We start from the raw sequence: 24,514 nt of genomic DNA on the forward strand, positions 1-24,514 counted from the left end.
AACTGTTAAAACATATGAATGAGCATGGCTCCTTAGCTTGTTTCGTCATCTATTGAGAGGAAGGTTCTTTTAAAAACGCTTACTCTATGATTTCATCAGAGTTTTTTGTTAACATTATTTCCTTGGGGGAGTGTTGTGAAAATAATGTGGATCTCTCCATTTTCAAGAGGTTTGCAGGGCAGCGTCTGTTGTCTTTATAAAGTAGTAGCCTTGTGGCGCAACAGGTCATCCTTAATATGGATTACTTGGCTACAGGAGACCAAAGAAAATGTCCTAATCATCTTGTAATGGCAAAATTGGCGGGAAGCCCCAAAAGGAGATGAACATCATCATTTTGCGACACTTGGAGGCATTGAGTAACGCAGACAGGGAGTTGTAAATAGGGTTACAACAGTGTCATCTTAAGTAATTTTGGGGCCCCTTTACTCATTTCCTGTTCATTGAAGACTACAAGATGACAAACAGTATTGAATTATGCACTACATTACCAGAAATGGGGTGAAAGATAAACAGCTAAATATGTCTTGGCAAGGGTCCTAAAATTCTTGAGAAGACACTAGGTAGAGAGAAACATAATTTGAGATACATGTGGGCAAACAGAACTGAAGAGGTTAAGTTAAGGACATAGTTTCATATAGAGATAAAAATAACTTTCATGGGGAGGGGGGACCTTGGAAGCTGGGGGCTCTGGGCAATTGCCCACTTTGCTTATTGCCTTAAAATTTCTCAAATTACAATAATAAACTCTTGCCATAATGATTGCCTGAATGATACTTTTTCGAGGATGTTAAAGTGTATGTTAAGGAAAGACAGGATGCAGCATATGTCCATGAACAGGCCTTATTCCTTCAAGTACAAACCTAAAACAACAACACAACCATTAGCAGAGGCTTCCATGCGACAACTATCTCACTTGGAATCCTCGACTCTACCCAAAGAGTCAGCGGAGTGCCACATCCTACTGAGTGGTATAGCTTGACAATTACCCAACGGGGTACTTGTCAAGCTATACCACATAGTAGAATGTGAAACTCCACTGTGGGACACCAACCATGGCGGAGCGAGAACCTAGTATATCAAAGCTGTAAACGTTTTACCACCAACAACATTCACATCCTCTGGGATTTTCAAACGACCACCATCAACCTCACCCCTCTTTTCTGATACACTCAAAACTACTTTGTTCCCTACTTCAGGAGGTTCCTCCACCATATGCACCTTTTCACTTCTACATACTCTTGCATAAGGCCCCCTTTTACTACACTTCTTGCATGTAGCATTCCTGGCATCATAACCTGGGGTATTAGAACTATACTTAGTGCTGCCACATCCATAACATTTTAAATGTGAATCTTTATTCTCTGGTTTAGCCTGAGAGCTCTTGGTGGCAATTCTATGACTTCTGGACGCATATTCCTATGTCCTTCCTTCACTGTATCCATTGAACTTATGGAATCTTCCTGTTGTGTCTTGAAACACCTGAACCCATGTGGATGTATTGCGCTAACGTTAAGTTACACCTTAAGGAAAGGCAGGATGCAGCAGATGTCCATGGATAGGCTTTATTGCTTCCAGTACAAATTCAACAGGACCACACAACCATTAGCAGAGCCCCCAGGCAACAACTGCCCCACTCGGAGTCCGAGACTCCACCAAAGGATGCAGCGGAGTTCCACATTCTACTGTACAGTGTAGCTTGACAATTGCCCAGTGTAATCTTTCAAATTATGAGTGGGTGGAAAAAAAATATGCACATGGAACTTTAGTGATGGTGCTCAAAAAGTATAAGGAATAGTCACAAATTTCACTCAGGTTGCCAGAGTATATGAAGGATTGTGCAGCAGTAGTTTTCATTTTTGAAACTGTGGCATACACCATTACGGCACATAACACCTGGAAGGGTATTGATATTGATAGAGTACACAACCTCACATTGAAATATGTTAGATTGGTGCCATCAGAAAAATGCACAACCATCAATCACGATGTTGGATTACATAAATCGGGGGTCCAGATTATGCCCAGTTGAGTGATAAATCGACCAGTGAAATGGGACGTTTTTTGTTTGAACATTTTATAGTAACATTCAATTCAGAGTTGCCCGTTCCTGTCAGGCCTTGCTGCAAAGATTACTGCACCACAAACAAAGAGTAGTTCACTCACCAAATTCAGATTAGGCTATTGGGGCGATTTCTAGAAGACCCATTACTCCAGTTCTTGTAATTTTAAGTATTTCCTGTGAAAGGCTTAAAAACGATATGCATTTTGGATGATTTATGATTTAATGAAGTGTGTATTCTTCAGAGCTTTCTTTTACATGTGTTTTCCATCTTTGTAGACTACCCTTGCTCTGGAATGCTCGGAATGGTTTCAGGCCTTATTTCCGATGCCCAGATTACCGCCTCAAGCAAAGTTGATCGAAACTGGGTTCCTGAAAACGCTCGCCTCATTACCAGCAGATCGGGCTGGGCGCTGCCACCCACCACTAACCACCCGTATGCGCAGGAGTGGCTGCAAGTAGACCTGAGTGAAGAGAAAATTGTGAGAGGAATAATTATCCAGGGGGGCAAGCACAGAGAAAACAAGGTGTTCATGAGGAAATTCAAGATCGGATACAGCAACAACGGATCCGACTGGAGCATGATCATGGATGCGACCAGAAAGAGGCCAAAGGTAGGAAGAACATTTAAATATGTTCAAGATGCACAACATTGTTCGGGCTATCACAAGCTGAAAATAATGATTTTGAAAAGTGTTCGTGTATTTAGTCACTTTAAATAACATGTTCAACTGGACACAAAGATTCAGAGCCTGAAAGGGATGTTGCAGTTAATCACCATGGTTTGAATACATCACTTTGTCATGCATATCTGGTAAGCTTTCTAGGAGTACAAAAATAAAAATATAGTTTGCAAATGTACATAGTTGTTTATGATGGGAAATGTCTTCCTCCAGAAGGTGGAGGTGAAAAAAATGTAAGACCTATCCTACAACTCATTCAGACAAGGCTAAATCAGCCCAAACAAATACACCGACTTGAAGTTTTATTATCAGAATAAATACATAACATTACATGTCATATAATACAGTTCCTATATGCTCAGGAAATATTTATATGTGAATATGATATTATACAAAACAGTCATTATATTTAATGAAACAGTCTTAAGGCACACATGGAATGGCAATATAATGCAATGACCAGACACTACCCATCCACTAGGCAACACTAAAGACTGGAACAATTTGTCCATCTTCTAGAGTTTCTGCAGTTGTAAGTGATAGTGCATCCCATACACAACTAAACGCTCAGACAGTATGTCCACGTTTGCCCATTTTTCTGCATCTTTCCATAAGTTCCTAACTGCCATTTGGGGATCGAATAAAGGCTAACAAAAGCTGTATGTAGGCTCTTCTTTTAAAGAGGAGAGACTATATAAAGTGAGAGTGGAAATGCATAATGCGTTCCATCATTGTTTCTTCCTTCTACCCAAACCTTTTATATTAAATTATACAAGTGAATCCTATGCAGTTTAGAAAAACATCTGCAAACATTCTTAGACGATGTCTCACTTTGGCAGGTAAAAGCCACATTTAAATGTAGCTTCATTTAGACCTCAGGATTATTCTGAGCTTTTCTTTGAATGTTTTACGGCAAACCCAGGATGCTACCTCATTCACCTTTACCTACTGCACCTTCTATGGATCCCTTGATGTTAGGTGAAAGTTCTGTGCAAAGCACTTTTGAGGGTTATGAGGAGTGCAAACGTTTATGGGAGAAGGCTCTTTTATAATGCACAACATGTAAAGCGTTGAAGCATTTACCAGCTCTTTGCTATATGATTACCTTGTACGATCACTGGTTATTACAACATTTGAGAGGAGTTTTTTAAGTATTACCCAGGCCACTTTTGTTGGTGTCTCTGAATGTATCTTCATACTAACGAACAAATGTCAATCAAAGATGTTTAGCTGTAAGAAAGCTGTTAGTGATAATTTTGAAGACAGTGGTCATGATTTCAACCATTTTTGTCTGAATAAGTATGGCTTACTTCTGACTTAAGTCTGACATACTCCTAAATTTCTAAGACTAAGTCACACCTACTATTGGAGAAAAGAAATAAAATCACTACCTACATGTTTTAATAACTGAGAAAAGTTTGAATGGTTACATGTACGTGCTGAATCTTTGTACTCTGAGAAGATTCTAAGTCAACCAACAGAATGAGTAAACAAGAAATCGCACATTCTTGCTGTATATGCAAAAAGAGCAATTGATGGACAAAATGTTGAATAATGTCAAACATTCTCCCCAGTACAGAGATCTGGGCCTAAATCCATTGTTTTTCCGCTCCCCATGCCATTCCAGTTAAAACTCAGCCATATGCAAATTAGTTTTGACCCTGTTCCCCATGGGAACACTCCAGCCCGAACTGCCAGGCCAGATTCTCCATGGACTTGAAAGAAGCATCCTTGGACCAATTTCTGGGTTTCACCCCTCATCTGCCAGGCTAGCTTGACTACAGTTGCATGGAGAGCAAGGGACCCACGTCTGGATATACCTGTCCCACTCAGGTTGACAAATGCAAAAAGAACAATTGATGGACAAAATGTTGAACAATGTCAAACATTCACCCTAGTGCAGAGATCTGGGCCTAAATCCTTCATTTGTTTGTTCCTCATACCATTCCAGTTTAAACCCAGCCATCTGCAAATCAGTCTTAACCATGGCCCCCATCCTGCTGTATATGCACAATCCAAAAGGCAAAGGCCAAACCCATGAAAATAAAACCTTTCTTATATTTCAGGACAGAACCTGTGCCTTGAGCACAAAACAATAGGCCACTTCTGAAAGGGATAGCCAAATATCTGCGCTTGCACTTATGTATGTAGTATGTTTTATATAGCACAATCCTAGCTAGGAAGCAATGGGGCACTAAACAATGGCAAAACAAGTCAAGCTATATTGTGAGAGGCTGGTGACAAGAGCTTTCCAAGTGTTTGGTTGGAGAGTGATCCGCGAGGAGAGTTTTCAGATTCTTCCAAGGGTTGAAGCAGTTCTAAAGTCAGTAGGGCAATAATTCGATATCCTAGGACCGTAGAGGGGGTATACTTGCTATTCTTGTGTTATATTCTTTTAAATTTGTATCTACATTCTCGAGGTGTGCTTGTCCCTGGTATGGTGCTGTACTTGTACTCATAAAATGGTTTATTTACTGGCCAGGTATGGAATGGGATACTTTCTGATGGCCTTATTTGTGATGCAGCTTGTCTTGAAGGCGGTGTGTACCTGTATGGGTAGGCACTATAATTCCTTCAGTATTGGGGTGTTGCCCTTGAATTTCCTCAAGTCCTTTATGAGACATGCTGTGGCGCTTAGTATATCTTTGAGGGCTACCAGAGTAATATCTGTTAAACCATGAGCAGAGGGTGGCCTGCATCCAGGTGTGAGGTTAGGAAGAGTTTCTCATTTTCCAAGAGGGAAAGCTGATATAAGTTGTTCTGGTCTTCCTGTGGATATGTTCTATGAAGGTGAGGTCTGTGTCGAAGGTAAATTCAAGTGACCTATGTTGCTTCCCAAGGGGTCCCTCTATTCACTGCGCCACTCGTCCATCTGTTTACTTGCAACCCCCTTATACCTCCCAGCTACACCATCTCTCCTCCGAGCCCCCTGCCCGTCCCTTTGTTTCTTATTCTTTCATTTAAAAAAATAAAACTTTCAAGAGGGCCCATCAGCTGCAATAAATATTTGTTTGTTTTTTTAGTTTACCACTCCAAAGGCATTTAGCTTCTTGGAATTGGAAATGTAAAAAAATGGCCATCACATTATAGGATATGCTTGTGCATGCCTCGTGACACTTGCATGTGTTTACATCATTATACTGGGATTTGTTTTGGCTCTGGAAATGGGTTTACAGAGCTTACATTTTTAGGTATTTCACAGGTGGCATACAAATTCCTCCATTCACTAATCTGTCTGTGCATGAGGGCTCAGTGAAATGATGTACATATGAAAGGTGATTAGTGTAACTGATGTCCATGCAAATGACGATGAAATATGTAAACCTACAATTGCATTAATATCCTAAAAAGTGGTACTTTGGCAACATTCAGAACACTTCCATTAAATTTTAGATGCACATTCCGCGTATGTTTTTTATATCAAGTAATAGCTGTACTGTGGTCGGTGATTGAATCCAGGCAATTGGCCAGATATGAAATGAGAATAATCTAGTTGAAAAACATGTCTGCTGCATAAAACATGGAGCCCGCCTGCTCTCTTTCATGTACAGTGTGTATTCACTTCAGAGATTAAACCATTTTAAATCTCACATTGTAAAACATTATAAGCCTTCAAAACGATTTAAAATATAATAACAGAAAAATGTAATAAATGAGTTAGATACATCCTGGACATTGATGCCAGACCATTTAGAAATAATTTAATTTTCCTATAATCAATGCAGCTTGACTTTGGAATACAAAAGAGTTCTTTAAAAAAAAAAAACAAATCTGTTAGGATATTTTAGACAGATACAGTAAAATATTGCTTCTTATGTTTGAAGCGAACTGCAAATACATTAGTACCACGTGAGCTAAGTGTATCATGGTGTTATGCAAGGGGCGGGATTTGTAATTATTGTAAACTCATGTTGTTGATACCGGCTTGAAGCCTTAGTGTTTCTGCTTAAACAAGCATTACCTTCCTGGGAAACACTTGTTTTTTAGATAGCTGGTAGCTTAGTTAGTATAAGGGGTTTGTTTAAAGATCTAGATGTGTTTAAAGATCAAATTCTTTGTAAGTAGGTGATACTGATCTGCTGCTGTAAGCCAGTCAGTATGCCACTCGATCTCTTGAACTGGGATTTAGTAAGGGTTATTTATGAAAACATGCATTGCCAATACATACTGATGCAGTTTGCAGCCTGCTGAATTGTCTCTAAATAATAAAATCGGCGCAAAAAATGTAAATCAATGTACCAGAGAGAGTCTGTTCTAAAGTAAGGCAATAATAGCCTAGGATGGTACCATCTGAGGTGCAAGACTTTCTCTACTCATAGCAAACATGTCTCTTTACCAGCCAGAGGGGCAGCGAAATGGGATTTCATGGAGGGGAGCAAATATCCGTGCACCAGCCCTGGCAGTGGGAAAAATATCAGTGCCTAAACACGCCAGGAAGTACATAACAAGAGGCACTGAGGCAGAGCTTGTTGTGGTGAGAGCTTCTTTTAGAATCAGGAAGAAAGAATCTACTAAATAAACCATCAATCTCTAGTTAACCCCTTCGCAGTGGGGGTAATTCCTCTGCTGTGCTGGGGGGCGCGCACAGGGCCCCCGTGCTCATGATGAGTTCAGCTCGTCATGACCACACCCGTTTCCGTGGAACGTTCAGCACAGCAGGGGAATTATCCCTGCGTGTGAGCGTTCCACGGCTCATGACGAGCTCAGCTCGTCATGAGCACACGAGCACCGTGCCTCATGATGAGCTGAGCTCGTCATGAGCATAGAAGGTGTTAGGCACCTGCAGTGGTGTTTTCAATCATTTACGTAATGTGTCTCTCATAAAATAACCCATTCCACGCTCAACTGCTTTCCTCTGGGGTAGAGTGGGATGGAGGTGCCCTGTAAGGGTTTCAATGGCCCGTGCCTCCTTTCCCAATTACACCCTCTGACCATGCTGTCATCATGCGACCTGAAGCGCGGCCTCTTGTGACAGTTTATTTGGCCTGAGAATGATTTCCCAACATTCAACCATTGCCTATCAAAAAGTGTAACGTCAACTGCTGTGTGTAAGACAGTGTACTCTGCTTGTGCATAAATACCCAGTCTGTCAAATCTGACACGGAAGTCATAACGCTTCCAAGCCAAGAATTGACAATTGCAGGTGAGATCAACCTGCATGTATCTACAAAGAGAAGTTCAACTCATAATCTCCAGGAGTATGAATATTGAGTGTGAGTGTGTGAGTGTTGAGCATTGGAAGAAAGCAGGATAAAAGAGCACCTCTTCCAGCAACAAAAGGGCCATGATTATACAGAGGAAACTCTGGTGGGGTTTAATGTATTTAAAAAGAGTTTGTAGGGTGTTTATATCACCACCACCACTGTCTGTGTACTGTACAACAACTACCCAAACTACTTTATCTATAAAATGTAGAAGTTTTTACTCAAGTTACTGACAAAATAAATGAATGGGAGACACAGAATGAAAGTAAATAAGAAGACCGTGGCCATAAAACAGAAACAACCAGATTTGGTAGAATGTACCAGAGAGATGGCATACCATATATCAATTAGCACTCTCTGTGTGATACTGAGATTGACTCAGACTCACACAAGGCTCACAATGCATGTGTTGACTGCCATAGAAGTATGAAGCACAAACATCAGATAGAGAGGAGCAGCAGACTTGTGTGTCTATGCATGGGGATGTGATTGGCAATGGGTAATCTTAGTCTTGTTAGCCACATGCTACCAGTAAATAATGGCTACCAATTGCCCAGTCTCCCCATCATCCACCCACACCTTAAGCATACCTCCTTAGTTGTTAAAGAAACATGCATAATGGATGCCAAAATTGTTATCTTATAAGAATATACTCCTACAATCAGGGTGTTCAAAGAGGCTGTGCTCCACCATGTTCTGGAAAAAGACAATGATTTACAGAGGACTGATATTGAATAAATGATTACTCACAGCATTCTCACTCTCTTAGAAATAAAATAAAGCATCTCTCATTGGTAACATAATAATAACTCAGTCTTTTAGACTCTGGCAGATAGCTCCAGCCCATGAGGCCATGGCTCCCTCCCTGGTGGAAGACTGCCCATCATATTTAGAGATGTCCATCAGGTAGAACTGCATGTGCCTTGTCTTCTTTCAAGATACTGGACTTTGCTGAGTGATGTGCTACTATGACCTAATGGTCCTGTGGTAGATACTCCATCAGATCAGAGGTTTCCAACAATGTAGCCTACTGTAGTACCACTGTCGGCACCATATGGTTTATCCACCAAACGACTGGTTTGGTAAAGGGGTAAACTGCTGATTTACGGCGGGACTCCCACTCTGCCAAATTCTAGCCGACCCCCTTTGTCTCTTTTAGAATGAAAGATACCTTAGAGAAGCCTACGTCTTGTCTTTTTTATATCTGTTTCTGAAGTAGTGCAATGACCTTTTCGCTGCTAATCTTGAAATGTGGGCAATCCAAGTTTCGGAGATGGTTTGAGTAAACCCTTGAGGTAAGTTCAATGAAAGAGATGAGTGGTAATGATAGTAATGGTCTGAAAAAATATATTTAGAATATGTAGAAAGCTGTTTCTGCAAGCTCTACCATCTGAGTACAAAGCAAATATGAATATCACAATTGAGAATACTTAATGTAAAAAACTGACTATGTTTTACAGACTTTTGAAGGTAACACCAACTACGATACACCAGAGCTACGAACATTTGCTCCTTTATCAACACGTTTCATCCGGGTAATTCCAGAAAGAGCCACTCCTTCAGGACTCGGACTGAGAATTGAGTTGCTTGGCTGTGAAATTGAAGGTAACCTCAATTCTAGACATTGATTGTCACTCAATGTTTTTTGTGATAAAGCATGCACAATACATTTTCAGTGGTTAGGGTTTACGTATATTTGTCACAAGGAGGTAGCAGAGCTTGGTTTGAACTGCTTTTGAGTATTTTTAAAGTCCAGGTTAACTATCACCAACTCATGTTGTTAAGAATGTGACATGGTTTCCACAGCATATTCAGAGACCAGGCACAAGGTTTGGAGATAAAAAGGGCTAGGGGCTAGATGTATCAATGCCTTTTGCATTTGCAAATGGAAACATTCGCAGAATCGGCTGTTTGTGAATGCAAAAATGCTTTTTGCAATGTATCAAACTCTTGGCATTTGCAATATGGGTAATCACACTTTTTTGCGATTACCTAAATTGCAAATGCAGTTAGGGAATTGCACTTTGTGATTCCCTAAATGCAATTCATGTATCAATCACAAATTGTAAATTTGCATTTAGGAATCGCAAATTACCACCAACTTCAAGTTGGTGGTAATTTGCAAATTCCTAGAAAAATGAACATTTTTGCATTTTTCAAAGTGCCATGTGGCGTACACACATGCCCTTAGGGCATGTATGTGAGCCACATGTGCATACTTACTTTTTTGGGGGGTGCATCAGGATGGCCTTTTGGCCCCCTTGCACCATTGAAATTGCATGTGCAATTTGCGAGTACCTATTTGATACTCGCAAATTGCGAGTACAATCCTATTAATTCCTATGGGCCTCTGAGCCCATAGGAGTGAATGGGAAGGCATTCCTTAACAGCAAATCGCAATTTGCAATTCGCTTTTAAGGAATATGTAGAAATCACAATTTTAATGGCGAAACCTACATACATTACATTTTGTGAGTCCATCATAGCGTATCGGTAACATTTGCTATTAAATACTCACAAAATACAATGTTGATACATCTGGCCCTATATTCTTAGTTATGGTTGGTCCAGTGATATCTCTGCAAACGTCCATTTATATCACAAGCTTGTAATTTGTATGTTTCTGTACACCTACATTTCTTATTACATTTCCAGATAAATTGTGCATCCTAGTTCCCCTTTAACTTATTATAAGCTAGAAGCTGCAGTTAATGTGGGGATTGTTTATAGACAATTACCGATGATTATATTCTACTACAGAATTAAATCGTTATGGCAAAACAAGCTCATCGAAATTATACTGCACTGTTTTAAAACAAATGGATCACTGCTATAAACAGACAAACATCGCTTACTATAGGAAAAGTAATAAAGTATAATGTTTGTTTTACTTACAGAAGAAACGTACTTATTGCTTTACGTTTAGGCACATTGTCAGGCCTTCTTCTGGCACAATATATCCTACAATCATGGTACATGGTATCAATGATGCATTATTTTTGTCATTTGGCTCAATTAATAAGATTTACATTGATATAGTGTTGCATAGACTTTTACTTTTTCTAGCAAATCTATGGCTGTGTAAACCAGTCACCTCCACATAGAAACCTGCCTGCTTAGTATTGGTCTTAGTAAAAGTTATGTCTTCCAGTATTTAGAGTTTTGTCTCTGCCCATGTCTGAATTCACTGTTTCAGAATTGCCCTTGTCCTCATAAAAAAGGGAAGTGGAAGCTGTGTGCTTCCTTCTGCAAACCCAAAGAAGGACAAGTTTAACATCTTTCAGAAGAAATTCATCCATAAAAATATTGTTTCACCTCTTAACACTGTAAAGACCCACCACCACCAAATCTGTCCTCTGTTTTCCTAAACCCCTGCTTTGTATTTCCTCCTCCTCTCCTCATACTTGTTAAAAGGGTTGTGGCGGAAGAGCCGTCCAATCCTTGAGTGTCAGGATTTCCATCCATAGGATATCACGCCAAATACAGGACATCCTATGGCATGTAATCATGCCTTGCGGTGACTAGGGTAGGTTTAGCTTCACTTACTTGGGTGTAGTAGGAAACTTCCCCCAATTTTCCCAAGGGCAAAGTTCTCGACTTCTCCCAACTTTGTGGGTAAAGTTAAAACTGCACCACTCCCAGCAATTTGATATCCTTAATATACTCGTTGATACTCTGGCCTTTTCTACTTCTGAGGGCCAAGAGTCAAAGTATTTTTGAGGAGGCTTTGGGAGGGATGATCCCTTAAGTTGATGTGGGCACTGTGGAAGGAGGTACTTTTTGTGACATTTTTGACATTTGTACCCTATTTGCATATGCAAAAATAGTTATGCATATGAGTACTCTAAGGTTTATGCAAAAGTCACAGAATAACAGAAATTTGCGCCTATTATTAGCCTACATGAAAAAAAGGTGTGACTGTTTACCTCTGAATTTTCTGAGTCAGACATGTATTGCAATATTAAACAACCTGTCCTTTTCTATTTGACATGTTTATTCACTGCAACAAATTTTGTAGCGCAAGCTTTGATACACACCTTTAGCTTGCAGAATGCTGCGCTCTTACACATCCCCGATATAAATACATGGCAGCTAGCGTACAATTTTGATCTTCTGCTGATCTCATGAGAAACTAATTGTTCCCTGTTAGTGTTATTTGTTAAAAAGCTGGCCTTATTGATTTAGATCATTACTTACAAAGGCTGCAGCATAATTCTGGCTAGCATTAATAAGGAGCGCAGGATATTAAATCAATAAGGCTGATCAACCGTGGGCTGAGGAGAAAGGATAGAAAGCTGTTGACATTGTGTCTCAATTAGGATCTCAGTGCAAGGCATTGAGTGACAGGAGGTATTTGGGGAAAAGAAAGAGAACTTTCCAGGACAATAAGCATGCCAGAGCCATTCCACACTGACAGCAGGAAGCAGGTGTAAGATACAGGACTAAGGTCTGCACCTGCACCTTAGCATATTCAGTATATGCTAGTATAAATTCAACATCTGACTGCTGGCCTCAGACCATGCAACGTTATACCTGAAACATTTCAAAACGTATTAGGTGCATCGACTGCACATGAAACATTTTACAGAGGTAGAGCAAAATGCATGTACCTCAAATGATATTTGCAGTGAAGAGAGTGGAACTGTATACTGCATCCGAAAAGGCAAACCACCTTCTTTTTTCTTTCAGCCCCAACATCGATTCCCACTGTAACGGATGTCAAGAACTTCGACGACTGCGACGACGATCTGTCATTGCATGATGACTGTCATAGTGGCACAGGTGATGACAACCAACCCGCAGGTGCTAAAATCATCCTCATTCCATACAGCCTTCTTGTTTAGTCAAGCCAGCACCATTTGCAAGCAGATCGCCTGTCCACCCTTTCCTTTAGCAATAGGCGCGCATGTGTGAATGATACTCGAATCATTGGCTGTACGTCTCCATCAAATCTATGTTTTCAATCAGCATCATAGATAAGCAGAATTCTAGAGTATGTGGGCCTGATTCACAAAGGTAAACTTAAACTGTTTGTAAGATAACGATTTTTTTGATATTTACAAACTATGAGTTAATAGTAAGTCTGCATCTGTGGAGGATCTGCATTTGGGGCGGAGAACTCTGCAACATAAAAAGATAGGACAGGCCTATTATTTTTTTGCGAAGTTCTCCCCCGACTGCACTGTCTCTGCAGTTGTAAACTACTATTAACTCATGATTTGTGAATAGCAAATAAATTGTAAACTTACACAAAAGTGTAAGTTTACCACTGAGAATAGGGCCCTATGTTTTTGCACACATCATCCACAGTGCAACAAAATTCTGCGGAACAACAGTAGTATCTCTGAGGTTTATGGTGCACTGAATAAGCAGCAGTAGCTTGTACTACGAATTATAAGGAATTCCATGTTATTTGCTTGGTGAGCTGAGCTCCAAAAAGTCTTCTGGAATGCAATAAATTGGTGCAGCCAAAAAGAAAAAAGTTGGGATCCCATGCAAGAGTTGTGAAGTTGGGCAATATTTTTCGTAGAAGAGAAAGTAATTACTTGTCTAAAGAGGCTAAATAACATGTAGATAGAGTTAAAAGCAAGGCTGAGTAAAGCACATTTTTGAGTTGCCTGCTATAAAAAAGATAACCTGCTTTCCAACCCTTGGTCTGAAGTGTTATCTCCCTCTCTCTCGCCCTCTCTCTCCCCTCCCCTCCCCTCCCCTCTCCCTCTCTCTCTCCTCTCTCCCTCTCCTCTCCCCCTCTCTCTCTCTCTCTCTCTCTCCCTCTCCCTCTCCCTCTCCCCTCTCTCTCTCCCTCTCCTCTCCCCTCTCTCTCTCTCTCTCTCCCTCTCCCTCTCTCTCTCCCTCTCCCTCCCCACTCCCTCTCCCACTCTCTCTCTCTCTCTCCCTCTCCCCTCTTCTCTCTCTCTCTCTTTCTCTCCCTCTCCCTCTCCTTCTCTCTCTCCCTCTCCCTCTCCCTCTCTCTCTCTCTCTCTTTCTCTCCCTCTCCCTCTCCCTCTCCCTCTCCCTCTCACTCTCTCACTCTCTCTCTCTCTCTCCCTCTCCCTCTCCCTCTCCCTCTCCCTCTCTCTCTCTCTCCCTCTCCCTCTCCCTCTCCCTCTCTCCTCTCCCCTCTCCCTCTCCCTCTCTCTCTCTCTCTCCTCCTCTCTCCCTCTCCCTCTCCCTCTCCCTCTCTCTCTCTCTCTCTCTCTCTCTCTCTCTCTCTCTCTCTCTCTCTCTCTCTCCCTCTCCCTCTCCCTCTCCCTCTCTCTCTCTCTCTCTCTCTCTCTCTCTCTCTCCCTCTCCCTCTCCCTCTCCCTCTCTCCCTCTCCCTCTCCCTCTCCCTCTCTCTCCTCTCCTCTCTCCCTCTCCCTCTCTCTCTCCCTCTCTTTTTCTTCCCCTTTCTTCCTTCCTCTCCTATATTCTGTCTTCCTTTTGGCGTCTTCCTTTTTCACGTCAGCTCTATCTTTCTCTGAGCCTATCAATAATTATTTATATTTCCTTTCTCACTGTTTTTCTCTCTCAACCCTTCCTATTTTGATTCCCATCCCTACCTCCTGCTCTCTTACATTCTATCACCTTTTCGCCACATTTCTTCTGTACCCCTGTCTGTGTAACTCTTTGATGAAATCAACTAATGACGTGTCGATGGATTGACCCGTGAGCTCAGCTACCAGCTGAAGATTAGTTTTGGTGGGGCTCAGCGACACATGGATGGTTTGGTTGTGAACAGCCTGGCAGAAACCTCTCTTCGCGTTTCAGCTTCTCCCCTTGTGTTTGGTTTGACTGAAAACTCCTCACAATTTTGACAACCATGTGTTGTCACAATCAGAAAAATTGATACAAACGTTGCATTGTTCTCCATTTATTGGAAGGCAATGACACCCACCTAAATATGGGTATACCCTCTGCTGTTAATCTCTGGACTTTAATCACAGATATGACCGCCATATGTTCCCTCCCTGCATGCCCTCCGCATTCATTCGTTTTCATGAGGAAAATCGCACCGTTTGATCTCTGCTCTTCCAGGGTCTTTTTTATTAATCCTAATTGCTGTTGTTTTTTCCCAGGTGGAACCATGGTGTTGGGTACAGAGAAACCAACCATAATAGGCGGTCGAGCACCTCATCCAGGTAAGCATAACACCATGTCACTTCAAACACAACAAGAATGGCAGGCTTGAGCACAGGCACACAAAATGAATCCTATTTCGTGCACTTTGGTGCTCTGAACACCTCTCACAATGAAGCCTTTCTTCCATCTGCCTATAAATATTCCTCTTTGATGCACATGTAAATTATCTGTAGAGAGAGGACTTGAAGCAGCTCTAATTAAGAGATGATAATAGCTAAGCAGGGGCGATACTAAGTATAGCCCAGCCAAATAGCTGCCTTTGTTTTAATTGTGTCTTCCTGATATATGTTAATCAGTTGCCGCGTGAGCTGCAGCCTGCCCCTGAAAGCGCAGTTTAATTAAATGTTGGTTGTTTACACTGTGCAGCAAATAGCACCTATACTTTATTTATTAACACACCTGATAGCACATTTGCTGGATGTATAGCTGCAGCTGCACATTTTATCGCTTGGAGCACAATTTTGGGCACTTTTTTGTGGCGATTTCTAGCCACAAGCTCAGAGTCGCTCTTTTGTTTGCCGCAGGGTTGTCACTTTCACGTGAATGTTTCCTGTCGTCGTTCACACAATTGGGCTGCAGACTGCTTTTCTTAAAATATGCACTGTGGGGAAGAGGACGGCGTGCAAAGCGTTTCATACACAATGCCTCCTTTCTTAACCCTCGGGCCCATTGGAATAGTGCACAGCGTCAAAACCATGCAAGGAGAGTGGCCCTTCTGTACAGGGCCTGACAGCACTCCTGGCATCTCTAAGACTGAGACTCAGAATTTACGTATTTTGACATTATTTTTCTGATTCACTAAATAACCTCCTTCCTGAAGCTTAAAGTGGAGCTAGATGACCACAAGATTGTGTGTATGAAGCAATATCTGTTCCATCTTAATGGAAACTATTGAAGTGTGAGTGAGGGCAACTGAGTGAGTCAGTCAATCAGTCCGTCAGTAAGTGAGTGTGTCAGTCAGTTCGTCCGGCCATCAGTCCGTGAGTCAGTGAGTCAGTCCGTGAGTGAGTGAGTGGAAGAGGGTGAGCAGGTCAGTGAGTGAGTGCGTGAGTGCAAGTCCATTATTAAGTGCTTGAGTGAGTGATGAATAGAAGAGTGGGTCGAGTGAGCAAGTGAATGAGTTAGTGCATAGCAGATGAAGGAGTGAGTTAGGGATTTTGTCTGGCACAAAGGGGTGAAAGATACTTCCTCTACTTGCTGTGCCTTTGCCAGTCAGAAAAGATGACAGCGATAGAAAAGAATGCTCATCTCTACTAGATTACCGGAAAGGTGCTAAACATTTTTTCGTTCAATGACACTATAGAAAGTGTATTCCACAGAATCAGGGCAGACGCCGAGAACCATCTTCCCATTAGAGTATCACAGACATGGAGTTGACTCATTTACAGGCCCTATCATCTCAAATGAAAGTCATACAGAGTTCATGGCTCGTCTTAGGAAGAACATTATATTTCACCAACATCCCTGCATACAGCCAGTTGGCGTGATGTAGATCAGGCAAGACGTTTTGATGTTTTCCTGCTAAATTCAGCTCGACCTCAGATGTCTACAATCGCTGAAAGTGTACAACTTATTTATTGCAGCTCCAGGTACAGCTTTAAAAGGGCTTTTGCCCGGCGCCCTATATCACAGTTTATCCCATTTTGGTGATAGGCCTAATTTCCCTTAGCTGGGAGAAACAGTATTGTATTTTTTAATTTGTAGCCATCTTTTACTAACAAGGAGCTACACCTTGGTAATTGTATTGAAGACTTTTCAGGGAATCTACATCGAGGTATTGCCATCACCATGGGATGCAGATTGTTAGCTAAACGATAAAACTATTTTTCAAAACACTTATTAGAATTTAATTTTTGTTCAACTTTATCTGGTTGGATTCATAAATGGACTTTTCCCAGTGCTGGGCAGTGTGGAGGGTGCCACCTCAATGGGTGGCAAGCCAGGAGCGGGGGACATTTGATCATACACTCTGAAAGCACGCACCAGTGTGAGTCCCAAAGGTGGATGCTTTCAGAATGCGGGCACAGGTGGAACCCCTCCACGGGCTTGGTGTCATGGGTGGGGGGGGGGGGGGGGGAAGGAATGGAGATTGTCTCACAGGGCACTACCATTTCTAAAGCCAGGCCTGACTGTCCATTCCAAATCCATTTAAAAAGGTGCTTCATTACTTTCAATATCACAAACCACCCATGTTGGCAATTTAACGTCTTTTGCCCCCAAAGTTCCCAGCAACCCCATCATCACCAAGCACTCCCATCTCCAGCTTTCCTGGCCACGAGCAAAGTGACCACAAGGAGGTGAACATAGCGCCGATACAACATGGGTGAAAACCAGAAGAAAAAAATATTGGCCACGCCACTTGGTCCTTTGTCTCCTGTTGGAAAATAGATATTGCACCCGTTTTCCGCACCGACTTGCACTCAGAGAACATCTTTCCAGTGTGTTACTTGAAAACTACTTCAAAGAGTGAACCAAGGAAGAGCTGGAAACTCTGTGTTCTGTGGGTAGGCCAATGCCCGGAATCTAAGCAAGACTATGATTGCATGAATAAGAAAAAACGTACACAGCCACATACAGATCTCTGCTGCCTGTGCTGTGCCCCAGTCACCTGAAGGCTTGTTACAACCACCAACCAAAATACTATTTTTAAGCAATAAGTTACTTGCGTGTCCCCGCTGTATTCGGTCAGTTCTTTTAAAAATGATCACATTACATAAAAAACAGAGTAGAAGGCTGTAGTAACAAAGATGCCAGTAAAGCCCTCCAAGAAATGCTCATTTCCGTGGTTAAATCATAACCAGGCCCGACCCCAGAGTGACATATTAACAAGCTGTTGATTTCAGTATTTGCTCAATTAGGAGCCGGGGCTGAACTCTGCTGACAGCAGCTGTCAGTCGGCGAATTCCCAGCCTTGGGATTAATTCCATCTATGCATGCATAAGGGAGAGATGTGCGACCACATTAATCGACTTAGTCAGGCGTTCAAGGTTTATTAACGGAAAATATTGACACACAAAATATACCCATTCTATGCTAGGTGCCAGTCTTGGAAACAGGTTTACTGTCTGTGAAAAAAAAAACTGCTGTAAAAATGCATGTTTTAGCCGCACATCAGAGTGTATGTATTTTTGGTGTTTTTATTCAAGATATATTAAAAATTAGATGAGTTTCGTCAAATTAAGCACACCATATTCCACTAAGCAGTCTTCTTTAGGTCTCTCCACTTTTTTGGCTGGATGAAGAGCAGAGACACGCCGGAAACGGAAACCAGATTCTGACATTTTTTTGCACCTAAGTTCATTTTAAGTGTGCTAAAAAGCATCTATATGTGCATTTTCATCGACGCCAATAGGGGTAGAGTGTCCATGCAAAAATGCCCATTACCTGAAAGATGGTGGCCATTCACAAATAGCCAGTTTATATAGCCATTCCCATCCGAGAAATACCTGTAACTGTAGCGTGAAATACATTGAGTCTATTATATTTTTAGAGTTATAAAGGGTAAGGAAGAGTTCCAATATGTGATGTGGATGGCCAGCAAGGGGGTTATCAACAAATAAAATGTTTCCTTATATTAAATCGAGGATAAGGGTTTATGTGCTATTGCACGAATTCACCATGTTTGCTCATGCGGTTTAGGAGCTATTCTGGATGAGAACGAGCCACACGAGAAGGCCTGGAAGGGGCATTTCACTTGTGGTGATATGTTACTTGAATAGTTTTCTAAGGCTGTGAGTGGAGTCTTTGTGAACCCAACAAAATGTTGGATACCCTACTCAAATCATATGAATAAACCCACAGCGGATAAACTGTCAGCTTTTCCTGAAACTTTTATAAATCAGCCCCAGGCATAACAACAGCTAGACACAAGACGTACTTCCTCAGCGCCATACATTCACTGTTTTTTCAAGTTCTCACAGGAAATGTCCATTGTAACTCAACATGCCACAGGAAGGGATGTTTAAAATCTAAGCAAGGAAACACAAATACCCAGAAAATCTAGTAAAGTTTTAGAAATACCAGTGAATGCATGTGCAAGTCATTCTTAGCAATATCTGGAATAATTGTAAGATGTCCCTTTAGTGGAGCTGTGTGTGTGTGTTCCCGTAACTGCATTCCTTTACTCAGATATAGCCCCCTCGAGAAAGGTAGTGTGCAGCCTTATGTCTCAGTTTATCGAGGAAGATGGGGGGATTAGGAGAAAGGTAAAGAGTGTTAACTGGAGTTAATACTCCTTTATAACACTCTTCTACAAACCTCTGTGAAATCAAGAACTCTCGTGAAATAGTGTGAGATGCCAGACCTTCTTCCAAGGAGAGCATCTACGAAAAACTATTAATAACGGGAAAGTAGACACATGCTATAATGTCCCAGATACAAAATTCTTAAGGTTGCAATGCACATCCCATTGCAAGACAACAAGAACGTGATTGGTAAATGGAAACGCCCCAGCTACATAAATACAATTTGACATTTTAAGTTCCCCCATGGAGCAAATAGATACTATATATAACAATTGGGACCCGTGTATTTCTTTGTCTTTGAAACCGAAGACTTAGATAAGAAATGGGTGTTTTTCTGTTTAATGGTACTCTCAGCATCTCTGAACCGCTGTTGGTAGTCTGCTAATGTTGTTGAGAACTATTCCAGCTTAGATGGAATCACCCATATTTGAGCCTTGGTTTACTAATGGTTGCAATTTTGCACAGCACTGGTGGGGTTTCATAATGATAACAAAATCAACGTAAGACTTTGCATCACTTACTTTGCGCCAGGCAAGCATCCACGTTAATCACTAGTAAATAACCCCCTGGGACTTTTTGAAAACAGTTCCTGATTGTGTTGCATGAAAGTCATACTTGCTTTTATGACGAATTGAAATTGAGCAAAATTGCTCAGTGGGATAACATAATGTGTGTCAATATTACTTATACAGTCACCAAATGTTGCCAACATTTATTTTGGCATATCTGGGCTGTATGCATTACATTTCATTGGGCTTGTTGTTCAGTGTTTGGTTTTCTCTTACAATAGCTGAAACTTGCCACTTTGCACTGCAAGCACAAATCAGTTTGAAGTGGGGCTCTATAAACACGTCGGCTTAACTTCAATATAGACTGGAATGGCCTTGGCGTCTTTACAGGATGTCAGTGCTGGGTACTTCAAGAAAACTCAGTTGCAGGCAAACCAAAATATACTACCAGCCACCACCAGTGGAGAGCAGAAAAAATGGATTACCATAAACGCTCTTCTACATGTCAATGTGTGTGTGCGCGTGTGCATGTGTGTGCGCAGAACGAATATTTGTTAAAAAATTGAGACTTTCCAGAAGGTCCACATGAGAACTTAATTGTCTTTTTTTTTAACATGACATGAGAACTTCGTTCTTGTTAATGGGTGTGATAAAGTCTGTTGAATAAACAGTCAATATATTTTATATAAACAATTCATGATCTTTGCACGGACACTCCTTTAAAGGCACAGGAATTGCTCAATAGGAATAATAGCCATTCTTGCTCCTCAGGCCAAGACAAGAGGGTGTAACTTGCAATTGGAAAAGCTAGCATGTTTTTTTACAGGTTATTTAATAAAGTCAGGCTTGGCTTTTCCAAAAGACTGTCTGAATTAACAAACACGTTTAAAAAAGGGTCAATTTACAAATCCTTATCAGCATTAATTCAGAAAGTTCTTGAGAAAAAGATGTTCTCGATATGATCGATATATCTGACTGTGATTGACTTTTTAGTGTAAAATATTAGTCTCTTCAACCCCAGGGGCGTAGCTTGGTCAGTAAGACTAGGCGGTGTGAGCTTCTGATTTCCGTAGAATCACACTGGGCATCTTGTTAAAAACATTATATGAGAAGCAGGACCTGAGGGGGGCTTAAGGGGCAGTGGAAAGAGAGAGGAGTGTGGATTGTTAGTAGTACTAAAAACGCAATATTTTTCAAACTAATCAGCTTTTTTTAAGGCCTTAAAAACATATACAAGCGAGAGTGAGTGTATTTTTGTCAGCGTGGGCATGTACAAATCCCAGGTGAATTCCAACAGACACTTCACATTAAACGACTGAAAGCCCTTGTATCCAACTATTTACTAGCGAATACATTTTTAGAGGAATGTAGCTCCACAAACACACCCCTTAAAACTGTGCTCCTGACCTGACCACCCCTCCTCCCAGAATACCCCCCTACCCGCATAAACTCCACATTTCCTTCCTGAAGCAGTGTGCATGGGATGCAGAGGGTCGGTCACTTTAGGAATGAAAATTTAATTTCTGTGTTTCCAGTAGGGGTATCACTGACATGCTCTAAACAGGAAGGTGTGGTCACCTGGTAAAAAGTGGAAAGGAGGTTGAAAATGTTGGGTGGGTAACTGGGAGAAGTGGGATGTAATAGTTATATGTAGAAACTGGAAAAAGTGTATACTGCATATGTTGGTTAAGAAAAAGACAGAAGTAGAAGAAGCTATTTCATTACTGAAGAATTGCAGAGGGCCCTGCAAGTCCACCTGGCTACTTTGTTGCAAAAAGTGCTTTTCATCCATTATGTTGCAACCAAATCCAACCAGGAGGTGTCTATGTAAAGTGATGAAGCTTGCAAATGTGAAATTGGCTAAATCCTGTTTATAGAACTTCAGTTTATAGCTACCTCCTTTTGATTTACTGTAACTCCCTTTAGGTATATGATCTAGTGGAGTGACTTGGCAGTCGTACTGTCAACAGTGTAAAATTAAGATTTGCCTGAGCTTCACACAGACAGCGCTCATTGTTTGAAGGCATGCATTATTATCTGATATCCACAAATGATGTGCCAATTCGGAAAAGTGAAAGACAAAATATTGTTTTTCCCTGCTCAAGTCAAACTGCAACTGAAAGGCTCAATACGGTTTATAAAGGAAAGAAAGGCAACAATTCAAAGCCTGACAAAATAAACATAAACTCAGCCGAGGCTTTCTGCGGTCAAAAGTCAGTGAGGAAATGATTCGCTTGAAGGACATGGCCCGTTAATCTGTTTCTAAGATTGAAATCTCTGCTTATTTACGTTTGGATGCTAAGATTTGAATCTCTTCAGAGCCGATATTACCTACTCTGGCACGTCTGTGAAATCGTTTCATGCCCTCCATGCACCGTGTCTGAAAGCAGTTCCAGAATAGATTGTTTGTCCTCTTTTTCCTCCCACTTACCATATTGATCTCATTGCTCGCTGTGTGTTTTTTCCAGGAGGCCCGGCGGTGCTGAGTTCAGAAAGGCCCTCTGTGGACGGTGTGGTGCCACCAGGTAAAAGACTTTTCTGCAGCTTCAAGAGTGATGAATTGACAAACTTGTCTAAGAGCGAAATTTTCATTTGGATTGCTCCACGCAAGTGAGAGCTGCAAAAGGCTGTCTAACAAATCACGTGTAAGAATTCATGCCTGCCTGTAACATCAGACTTCAGTCTGTGACTGGACTGGGCGCAGCCGGTACCGACCCGATTGGGGTACAATCAATCTGCTATAAATGCATATCACATAATTCACAGCCATCATGAAGCATAACTGTGTGTATACTCTAGCAATTCCAGTGGACACGCCCCTTTCCTCACCATTGTGGACAGTCGCCGATGACGCCAGTGTGTAAATGCCCCGCACCCATTAGGCAACACAAGATGGGCAGAGCCCACTGTGTTGACAGTGTCCACTGCTTCAGTGCCGGCGTCATTAGCTCGGGCACCAAGGCACTAAATACAGCGGTTTTGCTGAAGAAGACATATTGGGTGCATTGTGCCACCACTGATGTGGGTTCCAAGCATTGCTTAGGTTTGGCCCTAACAGGAAACAGAGCCATGGTTCTACCTTTATGAAGTATACAGTAAGGAAAAGGGTCACCCATCCCAAATTCAATTAGAGGGGAAATAACCTTAACGCGGTCATTACATCGCATTACCTTTACAACGCGGTTGTTACACCGACCGGGTTGTTACATAGCAGTACATTACAACGGAAGTCATTACACCGACTTGCTCTAGATGGCGCTCTAAACTAAGGCATAGTCTAATTAACTATTCCAACTCCTTCCCTAGTGTTGCACACACAGGAGTTGGAATAGTAAATTATATTATTCCTAAGTCCAGTGCGCCATCTAGAGCAAGTTGTTGTAATGACTTGCATTGTAATGTACTGCGATGTAACAATGCAGTTGTTGTAACCACTGCGTTGTAATCACATGCGTTGTAAACGCATGCAATGTTATGGTATATAATCAATTAGAGCAGTAGTCTTCAAACTTCTTAAAGCTGTGTCCCGTAGAATTTTTTTAAAAACTAAAACAAAACATGAAGCTTTTCTTGGCCAGACACTGGCTCCCCCTAGTTTGAAGACCTACGAGTTAGCATCAGATAGAACTGCTTCACAGTCCACTGTAGTGCCTTGATTCTCTTTCCATCATTCAGCTGGCACTTAGTGCCTTGAGCATGTGGTTGGGGAAGTCTGATACCTTTAACATCAGGCTTAAGATGGTCGGGTGAGTTAAACACTTGATGATGACATCTTGTCTGCTGGTAAGGGGTTCAAGTTCACTGCCTATGAATGGCTAAAGGACTGGATGAGGCCCAATTTAAAATGCAAGTTTTGCTTGTACTTGAGCCAACATACTACTGGAGAAACTATTTTGAAAAATGTTTTGTAATGTGACCCTTGCATACTCAGAAATGGCTGAAACAGTTTTGCTCAGATTTGACAAAGATCTAACTAATATGAAAGATTTGCTGTTTTTTTTGCTTTTTGTTAATTTATGGGCAGCTGAGGAAGGCAATGTGTTAAAACTCCCCTTAGGTGAGCAAAATGATACCTTTTTCCATTATCCTATTCATATTTCAGTATATAATATTGCAAGTTCAGAAATCCAGAATACACTACACTTACATTCTGGTCTCACAATTCTATTCAAAGGCAATGCCAGAAAACGCCTCGCAGTAGAAGTGCGAGAGCATAGGACCATGGCGGCTTCAGCTGTCATCACATAAACCATTTTCTCCTTTCCTTGGTGGAACATACCAAATCCAGTGCGGGGTGGAAGGCCTATAAGGGATATGACAACAATTAGCACAATTAGCAGGAAAATAGGATCAAACTAAAGAAAAGGCTAAAGAAGAAGTGTAGGTAGACAAAATAATTATTTTTTCAGGACCTTACAGGCAGGTCGGACCAATAACCAGGCATTGGGAACAGCAGTGGTGGCATTGTTGAGCCAGCAGCAAAGTAGGCATAATTTTGAGTAGCGGAGGGTGGGGGGCAGCAGGGGCTACCATTAGCCGGCGTTTTGAACCCTGATCTCGGGACTATGAAGACAGCAGCTTGACTAGAGAGTAAACAGTGCTCTAGAAACTGTGTATTTTATATAGTTTGCTCTTCTCGCCATTCCCTGGCCCTCTAGAAGCAAACAATCGGTCATTCATTGGCTAAGTAAAG

At 41.5% G+C, this 24,514-nt stretch overlaps 1 protein-coding gene across 2 annotated transcripts in view; it reads left to right on the forward strand.

Moving 5' to 3' along the window:
* The window catches only part of NRP1 (neuropilin 1), a 229,333-nt gene that overhangs the window by 185,300 nt on the left and 19,519 nt on the right, over positions 1-24,514 (forward strand). For both annotated transcript variants that reach the window (XM_086941540.1, XM_086941541.1), the window contains exons 10-14: positions 2,339-2,673; positions 9,407-9,551; positions 12,636-12,749; positions 15,005-15,067; positions 22,290-22,346. In XM_086941540.1, coding sequence (XP_086797666.1) covers positions 2,339-2,673; positions 9,407-9,551; positions 12,636-12,749; positions 15,005-15,067; positions 22,290-22,346 — 714 coding nt within the window. The remainder of the gene's footprint in view (positions 1-2,338; positions 2,674-9,406; positions 9,552-12,635; positions 12,750-15,004; positions 15,068-22,289; positions 22,347-24,514) is intronic.

This window comes from Lissotriton vulgaris, chromosome 10 (assembly GCF_964263255.1).
Source record: "Lissotriton vulgaris chromosome 10, aLisVul1.2, whole genome shotgun sequence".
NCBI classification, from domain to species: Eukaryota; Metazoa; Chordata; class Amphibia; order Caudata; family Salamandridae; genus Lissotriton; species Lissotriton vulgaris.